This window comes from Mus caroli, chromosome 5 (genome assembly GCF_900094665.2).
Source record: "Mus caroli chromosome 5, CAROLI_EIJ_v1.1, whole genome shotgun sequence".
Lineage (NCBI taxonomy): Eukaryota > Metazoa > Chordata > Mammalia > Rodentia > Muridae > Mus > Mus caroli.
The window spans coordinates 15,393,901-15,409,548 of record NC_034574.1 but is presented as its reverse complement, the minus strand read 5'-3'; the positions used below and the strand labels follow the sequence as shown (position 1 = coordinate 15,409,548).

General features: G+C 38.8%; 1 protein-coding gene across 7 annotated transcripts in view; it reads right to left on the bottom strand.

Annotated features, from left to right (window-relative positions):
• Magi2 (membrane associated guanylate kinase, WW and PDZ domain containing 2) overlaps positions 1–15,648 on the bottom strand; it is a 1,402,993-nt gene that overhangs the window by 319,120 nt on the left and 1,068,225 nt on the right. For all 7 annotated transcript variants that reach the window (XM_021161942.2, XM_021161940.2, XM_021161941.2 and 4 more), the window contains 2 exons: positions 5,856–5,977; positions 3,531–3,713 (listed from right to left, as the gene is read on the bottom strand). In XM_021161942.2, the coding sequence (XP_021017601.1) occupies positions 3,531–3,713; positions 5,856–5,977 (305 nt within the window). The remainder of the gene's footprint in view (positions 1–3,530; positions 3,714–5,855; positions 5,978–15,648) is intronic.

Sequence of the window (15,648 nt, the reverse complement as noted above, 5' to 3'; positions counted from 1 at the left end):
CCCACCCATCCACCCATCCATTCATCCATCCATCCATCCATCCATCCATCCATCCATCCATCCATCCATCTGTTCAAGTATTTCACCTGCTGCTGCAGATACACTCAGGGGGTATAGCACCTGTATATAGCATGCACAAAGCACATAGCATGAACCTAATCAAAATGCCCACCTGCATTACCAGAGCTGTATATTAGATCTACAGATGCATGAGCCTGAACAACATCGGCCACAGAGTACCGCTCTGTGCTTCATTGGCTAGAAATGTACTTCAAAGAAGTTTAGGTAAAGATATGCATGTCCACGGTCTTTTATAATTTCAGGCTATATGATTATGTATACTTTTTTGATGTGTACTGTAACTCCAGCTAACCTTTTGCATATGTGACTGTCATTTGACAGTATACTTCACTACTAATGTATACCCAAGAGAAAACACTAACATCCACACTGATGGCTTACAAACCTCTTTCAGTCTTTCCCAATACACTGGCACATGTGTGCCTCCCAACAGCTTTCCTCACTAGCTCAGCCAGCAAACATCTATTCATCTTTTAAAACTGTTATCATCATTGTCTGTGAGGATTTCTTAGAGCACTGGGAGAATTTCTCCTCTCAGCATTGACAGCTTTTTCTTCTACCATTTTATTACTTAGGTATGTATTTTTATTATTTCATTAATATAAACATCCATCAACATATCACTCATTATTTCAATTTACACTGCAAATTTTGTGGGGATAGAAACATTTGTCTTTCCACTTTTGCATCCTTATTAGCAGAATGTTTGGCAAGCATAGACTTTCACTAAATGTTTGCAGAACTAAAGAGCAATTCTTTCTACTGTAGCACGTTCAGAGTTGCAGAAGTACATTTACACTTGCGTTAAAATTATCTTGTAATTAGATGTGAATATATTTTTTGAATATTTAAAAAGCATCACATTTTGTTTTATTAAATTTTTTCCAATAAAGGAAATTACCATCCCTCTAAAGTCCCAATAAAATTATGCAACACACTCCTCTTTAAAACTTTTTTTTGTTAACTGCAGTTGGTATGTAATATATGAGAGAAGAATAAATTAAAAAATAATCTAAAATTTTGTTATTTCCACATTCTCCTGAATTTTTGCCCACATTAGGGTTATTGTAACCTCATCACATTGGGTTCCAGTAGCTTGTAAATATGTCTAAATCCCCTTGTAGACACCAACTGCCTGGAACTGAGGTCCTGTCATCCCTCCCTTTGTACCCCTGGCACGAGAAGCTGGAGAAGTGGCTATCAAACTCACAGAGCAGACTAAATAGGAGGCAACAAGCAGACTTAGGCATTTGGTTTTAGCCTCTCTATTAGGAGCTCATGTGTGATTTTCTTAAATGAACAAAGTGTGTTAAATTCTGAATAAAGCTTTGGCTTTGTAGTGGAATGAGTCTTCTCCCCATGTGGGCGTGATAAACTAGAGAATGAAGGACCAGAAGAAAAAGACTTGCTGTGCAAATATTCATATTTTGCTTTCAACTTTCCACAAGAAGTCTTTTCTCATTTTGTAACTATCACAGATAAGTAATTTGGTTCTTTATTTTGGTTTTATTTTTATTTTATTTTTATTTATTTTTTGCACAAGTTCAAGACCCCTAAGGATTCTTTCTCTGTTAAAGGTATATGAATTCCACAGCTTCTACAGGTCCTAGCTGAAGACTGTAAGGATATTTATAACAGTTACTTAGTGCTTACGTGCTTTGGAGGGCAGCCTGAAGGGATGGATGCCTTTTAAAGTCTTTCTAGATAGACACTGCTGTTGGACATTAACTCTCATAGAAAAGTACATACATGTGATGTTTAAAACAATTGTGTTTCAAAATGTGATTAGTTTTGAAGTTCAAAGTTTTTTAAAAATAATTTCATATGGTATATTTTGACAGTGTCACTCCAGTCTGCCCCAGTTCCTCCCAGATACATCCCACTTCCCTTTCTGCCTTTAAAAAACAAAACTAAAAGCCATCAAGTCCACTGGTGCTGTTCACGTGCTCCAGGATATTTGACCATCCACTGCAGTGTGGTTAACCTGCTAGGTCCCACACCTGAGTCTTGACATTATGAATTTGGAGTGATGGTGTAACATCTCTCAGGAGACACAGTGCTATTGTATACATTGCCCCCTGCTAGTAAGTAGTACTGGAAAATATACTCACACAGGAATCTTGGAAAATGACAGGTATAAAGACACTACTAAGTGGTTATAAAGCTTTGACAATGTTAAAAATAAGCAATTTCAATGAACACCTCAATTTTATGTTTTCTTTCCATGTAGAAGTGTCCTTTGGACTCACAGAGATAATTCAATTAATAAACATATAATCTAGGCAGTAATATAGTAATATAAAAACTAACTTATAATGGCCTCTTGACTAACACAGTTCTCTGACTTGCACATCTTATACCATAAATTGAATGAACATGAAAAAAATGCAAAAATGATGATAGACTATATTTCTTTGCAGGTATAGTTACAATACTTTTAATACCATCTAAAGTACTTTAAAAATAACACCACTAAAATTCTTGAATCAGCATCTTATAAACAGATGATCAAATTTAGTTTTTTAATTTTCCCACATAAAGAAATTACTAATTGTAAATTATGGACTCATTTAAAGCCATAGGCCAGGTGACAGGATCACCAATCAGACTGTTTGTTTGTTTGTTTTTTTGTTTTTTCCCGAGACAGGGTTTCTCTTTGTAGCCCTGGCTGTCCTGGAACTCACTCTGTAGACCAGGCTGGCCTTGAACTCAGAAATTCGCCTGCCTCTGCCTCCCAAGTACTGGAATTAAAGGCGTGCACCACCATACCTAGCTAGACTGTTAAATCAGACAGACCTAATTCATTAATTTCTTTTCTACTCTGGGACTTATCATATTTTGTATTTTCCTGTCCTTAACAATCTGGGTCTGTATTTCCATGTAAAGTCAGTTTCTGTTACCATTTAGACATCTAAATAACTATATATGAAAACTAACTTATAATGGCTAAAAAAAATCCTATTAAATTGATACACTGTATAGGTACATGTAAAAGTAATGTCATTCAAAAATTTTCTCTATGAGATATGTATGCACATTTACATATCTAACCTGAACAATTTAGCATATGAATATTGAAGGACTGGTGCAGGTTTAAAAATACCAGTGACTGAATATAACTGTGATGTGTTGATTTCTTTCCTAAGGAAGAGTTTGACGTAGCTCAGATGAGGAGAGTCTCAAGAGTTCTGCTGACTAGTGGACAGACAGGGCAGTTTGAGAAACGTGGATTGAGAAACGTGGAAGAAATTGATTCTCGACATTGTTTACAAATAATTTCAGCCAAAAATATTTAAGGCAGGAAAAATGCGATTTGTCATTCTTCTAAACTAAAGAGCCTTTGGAATGAAAACCACAAAGGAATGTGTGGAAGTCATGTTCAGCTCCCTACACATTGCTTATAGAAAAGAAGTACAGCAATGGCGATTCGGCAGCTCAAGGGAACTCACCTGTCTCCATTTTCCCATCCTGTGCGGCAGGCCCGTCCGGGATCACACTTTTCACCTGTAGAAACTCATCGGGCTCATCTCCACCAATGATGGTAAACCCAAAGCCCATGTTGCTCTTTTTGAGGGTGGTGCTGAGGAAGGTACCCTTCAACTGGGATGCATCGCGGGTGAAGAGTGGCTTTTCTACAATACAAATTAAAGAGGAAAAGGTATTTTTAAGACAAGTTATCAGAGAACAGCCAACCACCGAGAAGCAATTCCTGGGTAGATGTGGGAGACCCATATGGAAGATGTAAGCAGGTGGTCACTTTAAGAGGGGCCAGACAATTAGAGCATCCTACAAATACAGAGCTGTCCCAAGCATCCAGGGAATCCTGCAAAGCTGTGTGGTTGCAGAGTAACTTGCTAGCATTTACTCTCTTGAAATCAGCCCTCTTGAGCTTGAAAAAGGGCTGGCAGCAAGAAAGTCTTCAAATAAAATCTGACTTATACTGTTCTACTTATCAGAGTTCCCAGGGAGGAGGGACATATGAGTGGCTGGTCCTGCACAAAACCTTGACTGCATGGGGTAGAAAATCAAATCGACTGGTTGAAACATGTTCAGATTACACCGACAGAGAAGGGTGCACAGTTGGTGTGTTTTTAAAGGTTGGAATTGTTTAGAAAGAGAACCTGGATGTGGGACAGAGTTAACTTTTGTTTACACTTCGATGCTGTGAGACGTTATAAATGTGTCAGATGCATGTCTACTAGCCAGAGAGCATTTAGAATACTTTAAAATGCAGGCAACCCTTATGTCACTGTTTCTTGATGTGGTTATGAATGCAAAGGTGGTGCATTTGGTAATATGTTGACATAGTGAAGCCGATGCCACAGTCACTGGAAGAGAACTTGCACCTGCTCAATGAGTTTGTCCCTTTGTTTGTTATATGATAAACGTTTTTAACTGTGAGTTCTAATGGCTGTGGTTCTAAGCACTTTAAATGCTTTACAATTATAGTCATACGAGGAAGAAGAATTTGTTGTCTCTTAAATTACACTTGTGATAAGCACATTGCTTTTGCCTGGCTAGCTCAGTTGATAGATCGTGAGCCTTTTAAGCATTTCATCCTAATTACTTTGTTGAAAGAGGTTTTGGTCTATAATCCTGAGGGCCATGGACTCTTGATCTTCCTGCCTTAGCTCCCCATGTGCTAGGATTACAGGCATACACCTTCATACTCAGCTTTGCAGATAAGCATTTCATATACTTTTTGAAGGTGGTAGGATTTGTTACTCAAGAGTAGCCAAATTCTAAGTGGCCACTCAAAATACATATTTTGCATGATACTTTTATTGTTACATTTTTGGTTTCATAGACTAAACTCTCAAACAATGAGTCATTTATCATAATGAGTTTTAATTTATGTGTCAATCTACCTACCACATATATCTTTATTAATTTTTTACGTAATGTATAGAACCCATATATAATCTCTTCTGCTGTGTTCACCAAAGCAGTGCTTACAGGTGGAGCTTATCTTATCTTTACATTCATTTCAGATTGCTGCAGGCATGTGATATAAGCTTACTACCAGGAAAGTGGAGGCTCTAGACACCAAGGCCTCTTTGTGTGTGTGTGTGTGTGTGTGTGTATGTATGTATCTGTATGTGTATATATATATATATATATATATATATATATATATATATATGTGTGTGTGTGTGTGTGTGAAACGTGTGTGAATATGTATAAGGGTATGCATGTAAATGTGAGTGTGATTGTGCATGTGTGAAGGTGTGTGTGATTGTGCATGTGTGAAGGGGTGTGTGTGTGTTTAATTTAGTACAAGTGTGGAAGAAGTGAAGAGTGTGCAGCCACTCATTCCTCTAGGTGGCTCCCAAGTGTAGTCAGGTCCACAAACAGCTCTGGGACATACCCTGTGTGGTGAGGCAAATAGTGAGACACTGTAGGGCCTCTCTGGGCCAGTACAGGGGAAGAAGGATAATGTCACTGATGAGCCGCCTACTGTCACAGAAGGAAACAAACCTCATTCTCATGTCTGACTTTCAGAGACTCTCTGCAGTTTATATTCAAACTATCACAGTCCACACTTGGCAACATGTAAAATTCCTATAAGGTACTGCTTAGTGCCTTAGCATATTTTGTGGTAGCTATATATATAAACTAATTATAAATAATGTGAACCCCAATACTTCTGGAAGGGACTAGAGATGTCAGGCCAGTCATTTGTATCAGCTCCCACTACAGGCATATCTGTCTGGAAGAGTCAAGAGTCTGTCAGTGTTTCCCTTGTCATCCTGCATTGCTGCCAGGTACCATACCTCGGAAACCTGGGGCCTGCAGGGGCTTTGCTCCAAGTTCTGTGTGGGGCATGTTATGTTGCTGTAGCTTCCTTTTTGCTTCCAGGACAGGGTTTTCAAACTGTGTTCTTCTATTTATGTGGCTGAAAAAAGAAAATTTCAAATTAGGATAGCAGTGGGACAAAGTCGTTTAGGAGAACATGTGCATGGCTCTCTGGAGAGCAGGTGATTAAGGACACCGTATTTGATTACAGTCAAATGTCTTACCCAGCATGCATCAGACTTCTGAGGGGTCTGGCCTGTGCATAACACACAATTCTGTGATAGTTCAGAGCTCTGGATGACTTACTCTATCAGATGCTGTTATATTTACCATATGCATGAGATAGCCAAAGGAACCAGATAGTGTGTGCTTTTTGACTGTTGTGTTCAGGTGGGATGAGTTTGATTCATTCAAGTAAATGGTCAACGAATGAAACAAACTGAATGGTCCCCTCAAAGGTGTGCCATCTAAGCTTTGTAAAGTCTCAATAACAACAGGATAAATGATAGGTGAGTTCACCGACAAAGCAACAGAAATTAAAAGTAAAACCAATACATGAGTTTAGTAAAGGCACCTACCCACCAGCCTCATAACCTAAGTGTGGTCCCTAGAACCCATGCAGTGAGAGGAGAGAATCAGCCCAACATCTTCACGTTGTTCCCTAGGCTCATCTTCTACACACACACACACACACACACACACACACACACACACACACACAAGATTTCATTTTAATGGATGGAGCATGTGTGTGTGTAGCTGACATGCCTTTTTCTCTTTTTCTCTAACACACACCCAAAAACAGACAAATAAACACACACACACACACTCCATCCATTATATTTGTAATAACCACACATCAGAAAAGAAAGGAAATAGCATAAAATTTTACTAGTGTGTTAGAAATGTAGTTGGCAATAATGACTAGTGCCTCGCATCTAATGATGTCTTTGTGGGAAGCACAGCAAATGCTCTCTGCCACATGGACTCAGTGTCAATCAGATTTGTATTCAAATTCTAGCTCCAGAGTAGCTGAATAACCTTTAGTAACATGTTAAACCTGAGTCTTGGTAAACTGCTCTTTAAAATTGGCATAGCATCCTCTACCTGAGTGGTTATGAGGGATAAAGGTAATAGCCAATATTATTATCACATGGATTTTAGCATTCACATGTTTAATTATTTCTAGCAGCTATTATTATCATTCACATTAGCATAACTACACTGCCAGTGTTTGAAACACTTCTATCACTGAGGTCATGGAAGTCTTTGTGGGGGACCTTTAAAAGAACTTGAGTCTTGCTCCTACAGCCTCATTCTATTTAAGGAAGAGGTGTGTTTCCTGTCCATTGGAAGTGATGCTCTGTGAATGGAGAAGCTCCTCTCCTGTGGTGCACGGTGACCCATGGCTTCTCAGGCCTCTTTACACAGTAATTCAGGTGGGGCCACTAAGTGTCAGGGAGGTTGAAGTTAGCGGTTCTTTCTCCTTTACCACCTGCAGGTAACTTTCTTAGCCAAAGTCCTCAAGTCTTCTTGATATTGTAGCTTTATCCTGGGCTGCTTTGCCACAGGTACCCTTTGCATTTGGCACACTTGGGGAAAGTCTAATAGGAAATACCCCAAAAGATGTTTTTTCTAATAACATTCAATACATCCATACTGTGATGCTTGATCAAATTGTCCATGTTTGAAGTGGCATTTTGGGACAACTTCTAAATTCTGTTCAACCATCTGTATCTTCTCTACTGATTGAATCTCAGATGCCCTGAAGGGTCATGTGTCAAAAGCTAGGGTGGTCCTCAGACTTGTGATAATGGAGAGTGATAGAGTCCACTTTAAGAGGTAGGGAATTAGAGGCCTTAGATCAATAGAGATGTACCCTCACAAGGAAGTGTACAACATTGGTGTCTTTTTCTTAGTTCCTGACCATGAGAAGAGCTGGTCTCTGCCAACTCACTGTGATCAACAATATATATCATTATGGGCTCAACAAAATATGTGTTGTCCACAGAAGGAAGATCACAAAACTCAGGAAAATTAAGCCATTGTCTTGTAAGTCTCAGACATTTTCTTTTAAAATGGCAAGCTAATTAAATACAACCTGATCTATACAATGGGTGCATTATTGTCTACTTCATGAGGCTGTTATGAGGCTAAGAGAAATGTTTGCAAAGAGCAGACACTTGGGAAGAACACTACAGCTGTAAAGTGCTATCTTATGGTTTTTAGAATAGTTGTTGTTTATTACAGTTAAAACTAATGGTGATGCTGTTGGTGGCATTACTATACATTTCTTATGTCCAGAGCCTCTTCCTAAGCCTCTCACTGAGGCATTTCCAACCAGCATTATGCTTCTTCCCATGAATGTATATTTAAGTTCAAATTGGTCCTTTTATTACATTCCTCAGCAAGAAGATTTGAACAATTTCTAAAGAACAAGTAAACAAAATCAGGTTAAAATTATTTGAATCTAGGTGCAAGATAAATAGACAAAACTGATAACACAGGGTTCTATTTATTTACTAGAGTTACATTGTAAATTAGCTTTCAGTTTTGAAACTGCTTACTTAACAAGAGAAAAGAAATAGCTACTCCCTTTAGAATATTTAAGACGCACCCACGTTCAGAAGGACATGGATTACATCCCTAAGAATTCCTGTGTTGAACTCTTCTGGGTATTTTTTCAAGTCTTTGGTGAAGAGGTTTCTATGATGCAGATGATAGAACCCTAAGGGGTAATTTTACAACAGTGAGTTTCATCATTTTTCCAACCTTATTATGATGCTTTAATGATGGATTGTCATGCTTCTAACCTTTCTTTTTTTTTTTATTACGTATTTTCCTCAATTACATTTCCAATGCTATCCCAAAAGTCCCCCATACCCTCCCCCCCACTTCCCTACCCACCCATTCCCATTCTTTTGGCCCTGGCATTCCCCTGTATTGGGGCATATAAAGTTTGCAAGTCCAATGGGCCTCTCTTTCCAGTGATGGCCAACTAGGCCATCTTTTGATACATATGCAGCTAGAGACAAGAGCTCCGGGGTACTGGTTAGTTCATCATGGCTTCTAACCTTTCTTACAGTTGAACTCTTTTTTTTCCAACCTATTCACTGACTTTTTATTTATTTATGTATTTATTATTAGATATTTTCTTTATATACATTTCAAATGCTGTCCCAAAAGTTCTCTATATCCTCCCTCAGCCCTGCTCCCCTACCCATCCACTCCCGCTTCTTGGCCCTGGCATTCCCCTGTACTGAGGCATATAAAGTTTGCAATACCAAGGGGCCTCTCTTCCAGTGATGGCCAATTAGGCCATCTTTTGCTACATATGCACCTAGAGACACGAGCTCTGGGGGTACTGGTTAGTGCATATTGTTGTTCCACCTATAGGGTTGCAAACCCCTTCAGCTCCTTGTGTGCTTTCTCTAGCTTCTCCATTGGGTGCCCTGTGTTCCATCTTATAGATGACTGTGAGTATCCACTTCTGTATTTGCCAGGCACTGGCATAGCCTCACAAGAGACAGCTATACCAGGGTCCCTTCAGCAAAATCTTGCAGGCATATGCAATAGTGTCTGGGTTTGGTGGCTGATTATGGGATGTATCCCCCGGTGGCATAGTCTCTGGATAGTCCATGCTTTCGTCTTAGCTCCAAACTTTGTCTCTGTAATTCCTTTCATGGGTATTTTGTTCCCTATTCTAAGGAGTCATGAAGTATCTACCCATTGGTCTTCCCTCTTCTTGATTTTCTTTTGTTTTGCAAATTGTATCTTGGGTGTTCTATGTTTCTGGGCTAATATCCACTTATCAGGGAGTGCATATCTAATGACTTCTTTTGTGATTGGGTTACCTCACTAAGGATGATATCCTCCAGATACATCCATTTGTCCAAGAATTTCATAAAATCATTGTTTTTAATAACTGAGTAGTACTCCATTGTGTAAATGTACCACACTTTCTGTATCCATTCTTCTGTTGAGGGACATCTCTGTTCTTTCCAGATTCTGGCTATTATAAACAAGGCTGCTATGAACATAGTGGAGCATGTGTTCTTATTACCAGTTGGAACTTCTTCTGAGTATATGCCCAGGAGAGGTATTGCTGGATCTTCTGGTAGTATTATGTCCAATTTTCTGAGGAACCTCCAGACTGACTTCCAGAGTGGTTGTACAAGCTTGCAATCCCACCAGGAGTGGAGGAGTGTTCCTCTTTCTCCACATCCTCGCCAGCATCTGCTGTCACCTGAATTTTTGATCCTAGCCATTCTGACTGGTGTGAGGTGGAATCTCAGGGTTGTTTTGATTTGCATTTCCCTGATGATTAAGGATGTTGGACATTTTTTCAGGTGCTTCTCAGCCATTCAGTATTCCTCAGTTGAGAATTCTTTTTTAGGTCTGTACCCCATTTTTTAATGGGGTTATTTGAATTTCTGGAGCTCTTTGTATATATTGGATATTAGTCCCTTATCAGATTTAGGATTGGTAAAAATCCTTACCCAATCTGTTGGTGGTCTTTTTGTCTTACTGACAGTGTCTTTTGCCTTATAGAAGCTTTGCAATTTTATGAGGTCCCATTTGTCAATTCTTGATCGTACAGCGCAAGCCATTGCTGTTCTGTTTAGGAATTTTTCCCCTGTGCCCATATATTTGAGGCTTTCCCCTATTTTCTCCTCTATTAATTTCAGTGTCTCTGGTCTTATGTGGAGGTCTTTGATCCACTTAGACTTGAGCTTTGTACAAGGAGATAGGAATGGATCGGTTCGCATTCTTCTACATGATAGCCCCCAGTTGAGCCAGCACCATTTGTTGAAAATGCTGTCTTTTTTCCACTGGATAGTTTTAGCTCCCTTGTCGAAGATCAAGTGACCAGAGGTATGTGGGTTCATTTCTGGGTCTTCAATTCTATTCCATTGATCTACTTGTCTGTTGCTATACCAGTACCATGCAAATTTTATCACAATTGCTCTGTAGTACAGCTTGAGGTCAGGCATGGTGATTCTACTTACTTTTATTGTTGAGAATAGTTTTTGCTATCCTAGGTTTTTTGTTTTTCCAGATGAATTTGCAAATTGCCCTATCTAACTCAGTGAAGAATTGAGATGGAATTTTGATGTGGAATTGCATTGAATCTGTAGATTGCTTTNGGAAAGATAGTCATTTTTACTATATTAATACTGACAATCCATGAGCATCAGAGATCTTTCCATCTTCTAAGATCTTCTTCAATTTCTTTCTTCAGAAAGTTGAAGTTCTTATCATACAGATCTGAATGAGGTAACCCAATCGCAAAAGAACACACATGATATACACTCACTGATAGGTGGATATTAGGCCAGAAACTTAGAATACCCAAGATACAATTTGCAAAACTCATGAAACTCAAGAAGAAGGAAGATCAAAGTGTGGATACTTCATTCCTTCTTAGAAGGGGAACAAAATACCCATGGAAGGAGTTACAGAGACAAAGTTCGGAGTTGAGACTGAAGGAAGGATCATCCAGAGACTGCCCTACCTGTGGATCCATCCCATAAACAACCATGAAACTTAGACACTATTGCATATACCAACAAGGTTTTGCTGACAGGACCCTGATATAGCTATCTCCTGTGAGGCTATGCCAGTGCCTGGCAAATACAGAGTGGATGCTCAGTCATCTATTGGATAGAACAGAGGTTCCCCAATGAAGGAGCTAGAGAAAGTACCCAAGGAGCTGAAGAGGTCTGCAGCCCTATTGGAGAAACAACAATATGAACTAACCACTACCCCCAGAGCCTGTGTCTTTAGCTGGATATGTAGCAGAGGATGGCCTAGTCGGCCATCAGTGGGAGGAGAGGCCCTTGTTCTTGTGAAGATTCTAGGCCCCAGTATAGGGGAATGCCACGACCAGGAAGTAGGAGTGAGTGGGTTGGGGAGCAGGGGGAGGGCAGAGGGTATAGAGGATTTTGGGAGAGGAAACTAGGAAAGCATTTGACATGTAAATGAAGAAAACATCTAATAAAAAAATCTAAAAGAAGAGAGACTAGAGAATCCCTGTTAGTCTTTAAGATTCTTAGATTATTGTGTAAACTATATTTACTGTAAATGTAAACTTTAAAATTAATATTTAAAAACTCAAAAGTTTCAAAATTAATATTTCCTTCAAATATAAGAGCTTTTAAAATATTAAAATGGGAGGAGAGACCCTTGGTCCTGTGAAGGCTCGATGCCCCAGTGTAAGAGAATGCCAGGACAGGGAAGTAGGAATGGGTGGGCTGGTGAGCAGGGAGAAGGGAGATGGGATAGGGGGTTTTTGGAGGAGAAACCAGAAAAGGGGATAACATTTGAAATGTAAATAAAGAAAATATCTGATAAAGTGTTAAAAAATGAAAAAAAAATCAAACAAACTGCAAAGTAGTACCCAGATATAAATACTTTCAAAATGCCAGATAGCATGATTCATCAAATATTTATTTATTTATTTTTTTTACATCTCTTTGCTAGACACTATGGCAGGGGTTGTGGACAGGAACAATGATTAATCAGGGATGTACTGTGTTAGGAGTTTGAAAATAGGAAAACAAAATAATTATGAAATAGTGCTTATATGTAATAAACTTATGTGTTAGAGTGCGTTAAAAAGCTAAAATTTAATACAAGATCAAAGCTTAATGTTTTAAGTGAGTTATTTTAAAATATGACCTTTGAATGAATAGAAGAATTAGTCTATTTTACTTTGAACTTTTTCACAAAATAATTGAATACTGCTTTTAGTAGGATTTCTTCCCAATTCTATACTTAAGTGATAATTTTATTTCTATAAATGTCCTTATTTCTATAAATGTCATTATTTCCTCCTGTACCTGGTGAATGTGTTTTGTGATGTGGTATGCATGTGTGTGTGTGTGTGTGTGTATGTGTGTGTGTGCACGTTCGCGAGTGTGAGTGTGCATGTGCATGTGTGTGTGTGTATATAGGGCTGATTTACCAGGACAGTGGTACAGAGGTTACAGAGAGAACAAGCCAGACACAGCAAAGACAGAACTAGTCAGAGAATGAGAAGGAGCCAGATCATTAGAAGATATTACCAAAGTTAGGATGAGGCCAGGTAAAGCAATTTAGTCAGAAGCTGAGAAAAGTCAGAGTGAATCAGTCAACTTGGAAGATTAGATTGTATGGAAGCTAGGAGTTTCTAGCTAAAGCCTAAGAATAGTGAGAACAGAATGAAAGTCTCTGGGCTCAGCCCAAGTCATATATTCACACAGCTTGGGTGCAGCTCTAACCTCATCACTTTATCAGAGGAAATAAACATTTATAAAATACTTGTAAACTAAATCTAAGGACATCAGAAAGATTATCCACCATGATCAAGGAGGCTTTGTCCCAGAGGTTAGGGATCCACCTTACACACACACACACACACACACACACACACACATCATCTCAGTAGATGCAGAAAAGACCTTTGACAAAATCCAACAATCTTTTTATGATAAAAGTTCTGGAGAGATTAGGGATACAAAGAACACACTTAACGATAATAAAGGCAGTTTACAGTAAGTCTATAGTGAGTGTCAAATTAATGGAGAGAAAATCAAAGCAGCTCCAGTAGAATTATGAACAAGACAAGGTCGCCCACTCTTCTATGTATATTCAGGATAGTATGTGCAGTTTTAACTAGAGCAATAAGATAACTAGAGAAAATCAAAGTGATAAAAAATGCCAAGGAAGAAGTTAAAGTATCATTATTTTCAGATGATAAAATAAATGACCATAAAAATTCTACCAGGGAACTCCTATAGCTGATATATACTTTCAGCAAAATGGCTGAATATAAAATTAACTAAAAAATATTAGTATCTCACCTATACAACAAATGACAAATGGGCTGAGAATGAAATCAGAGAAGCAATACCTTTCATAACAGCCTCAAACACTATAAAATACTTTGTGGTAACTCTAACCAAACAAGTGAAAGGCTTATAGTGCAAAAGCTTCAAGTCTTTGAAGAGTGAAATTAAAGAAGAGATCAGAAGGTGAAAAGATCTCCCATGCTCATGGATCAGTATGATTAACATAGTAAAAATAGCTATCCTACCAAGAACATTCTATAGATTCAATGCAACCTCCATCAAAATTCCAACACACTTCTTTAAAGACCTTGAAAGGACAATACTCAATTTTATATTGAAAAAAAAAAAACCAACCAAACAAGAGATAGCTTATAGAATCCTGATCAATAAAAAAAAAAAAAAAACTGCTGGAGGTATTATCATCCCTGATTTCAAGATGTACCACAGAGCTATAGTAATAAAAACTATGGTATTGGCATAAAACAGATGTGGTGATCAATGGAATTGAATCGCAGGCCCAACTATGAACCCACATAACTATGGACACCTGATTTCTGGCAAAGTATTCCAAAGACACAGTGGAAAATAGATCTATATCTATTACCCTGCACAAATCTCAATCCAAGTGGACTGAATATCTCAACATAAAACCAGATAAACCGAACCTGATGGAAGAGAAAGTGGGAAATGGTTTTGAAATCATTGATATAGGAGACAACTTCCTGAACAGAGCACCAATAGCACAAGCACTAAGATTGATAATTATAAGACCTCATGAAATTAAAACGTGCTGGGTAGTGGTGGCACATGCCTTTAATCTCAGCACTTGTGAGGCAGGGGCAGGCGGGTTTTCTGAGTTCAAGGCCAGCCTGGTCTACAGAGTGAGTTCCAGGACAGGCAGGGCTACACAGAGAAACCCTATCTCTGTGGAAAAAAGAAATGAAATTGAAACACTTGTGATAGGCAAAAGACACTGTCAGTGGGAGAAAATGGGAGGATACCAAGAGAACATGACCCAGAGAATCAAGTAAGCAGGGCTTATATGTGCTCGCTGACACTGAAGCAGCAAGCACGGGGCCCTCAGGGGTCTGTGCCAGGCCCTCTGACTATGTGTTGTGGCTGTTAGCTTGGTGGTTTTGTAGGACTCCTAAGTGTGGGAGCAGGTGTGTCTTTGACTCTTTTGCCAACTCTTCAGACTCTGCTCCTTCTGTTGGGTTGGCTTGTCCAGCTCTGTTGGGAGGGCCTTTGCCTTGTCTTATCATCTCTTGTTTGTAGTGTCCGGCTGTTGTCTCTTGAAGGCTTATTACTCTTTTCTGAAGGAGACTAGAGAGGATGCAAGGTTGGGGGAGGAGATCTGGGAGGAGTGGAGGGAGGGAAAACTGTAGTCAGGATGAGAGAAGAATCTATGTTCAATTAACAAAGTCAGAGCCAGTAGGCATGCCTTAAGCTTGTTGCCTATCCAGCACTTTAACTCTCATGAAACACCCAAATGCTATTGCTGAGTGCAGGAAGTCGACATTATTCTTAAAGGTAATTTAAACCTTTTGTTTCTATATTTGAAATGCTATGTTAAAAACTTGAAGGCAGAATGAAGTTTATCTAAAATGAAACTAATGACTGCATTATATCAAGATCTTATGCATTAGAAACAAAACCAATGCCCCCTTTCTACTGGTGCCTGCCAGCCCTGACTAAATGGTCAAATCTCTAGTGGCAGTGATGTACATGCTGGCTAACCATTGTTTATTTATTTAGGACATAAGGACTTTCCCTAGATGTGAGATACTTAGTTTTAAAATACAAAAAATCTTGGGTGAGATACATTGAGTTTGTTACCTGTCCACTGGCCACAAAAAATTTAAAAAGTGTGGGCTGAAATATACTTTATGTTAAAATGGACCATAATCTCTCAATCCATTTTTTGAGTTGTTAAATTTAA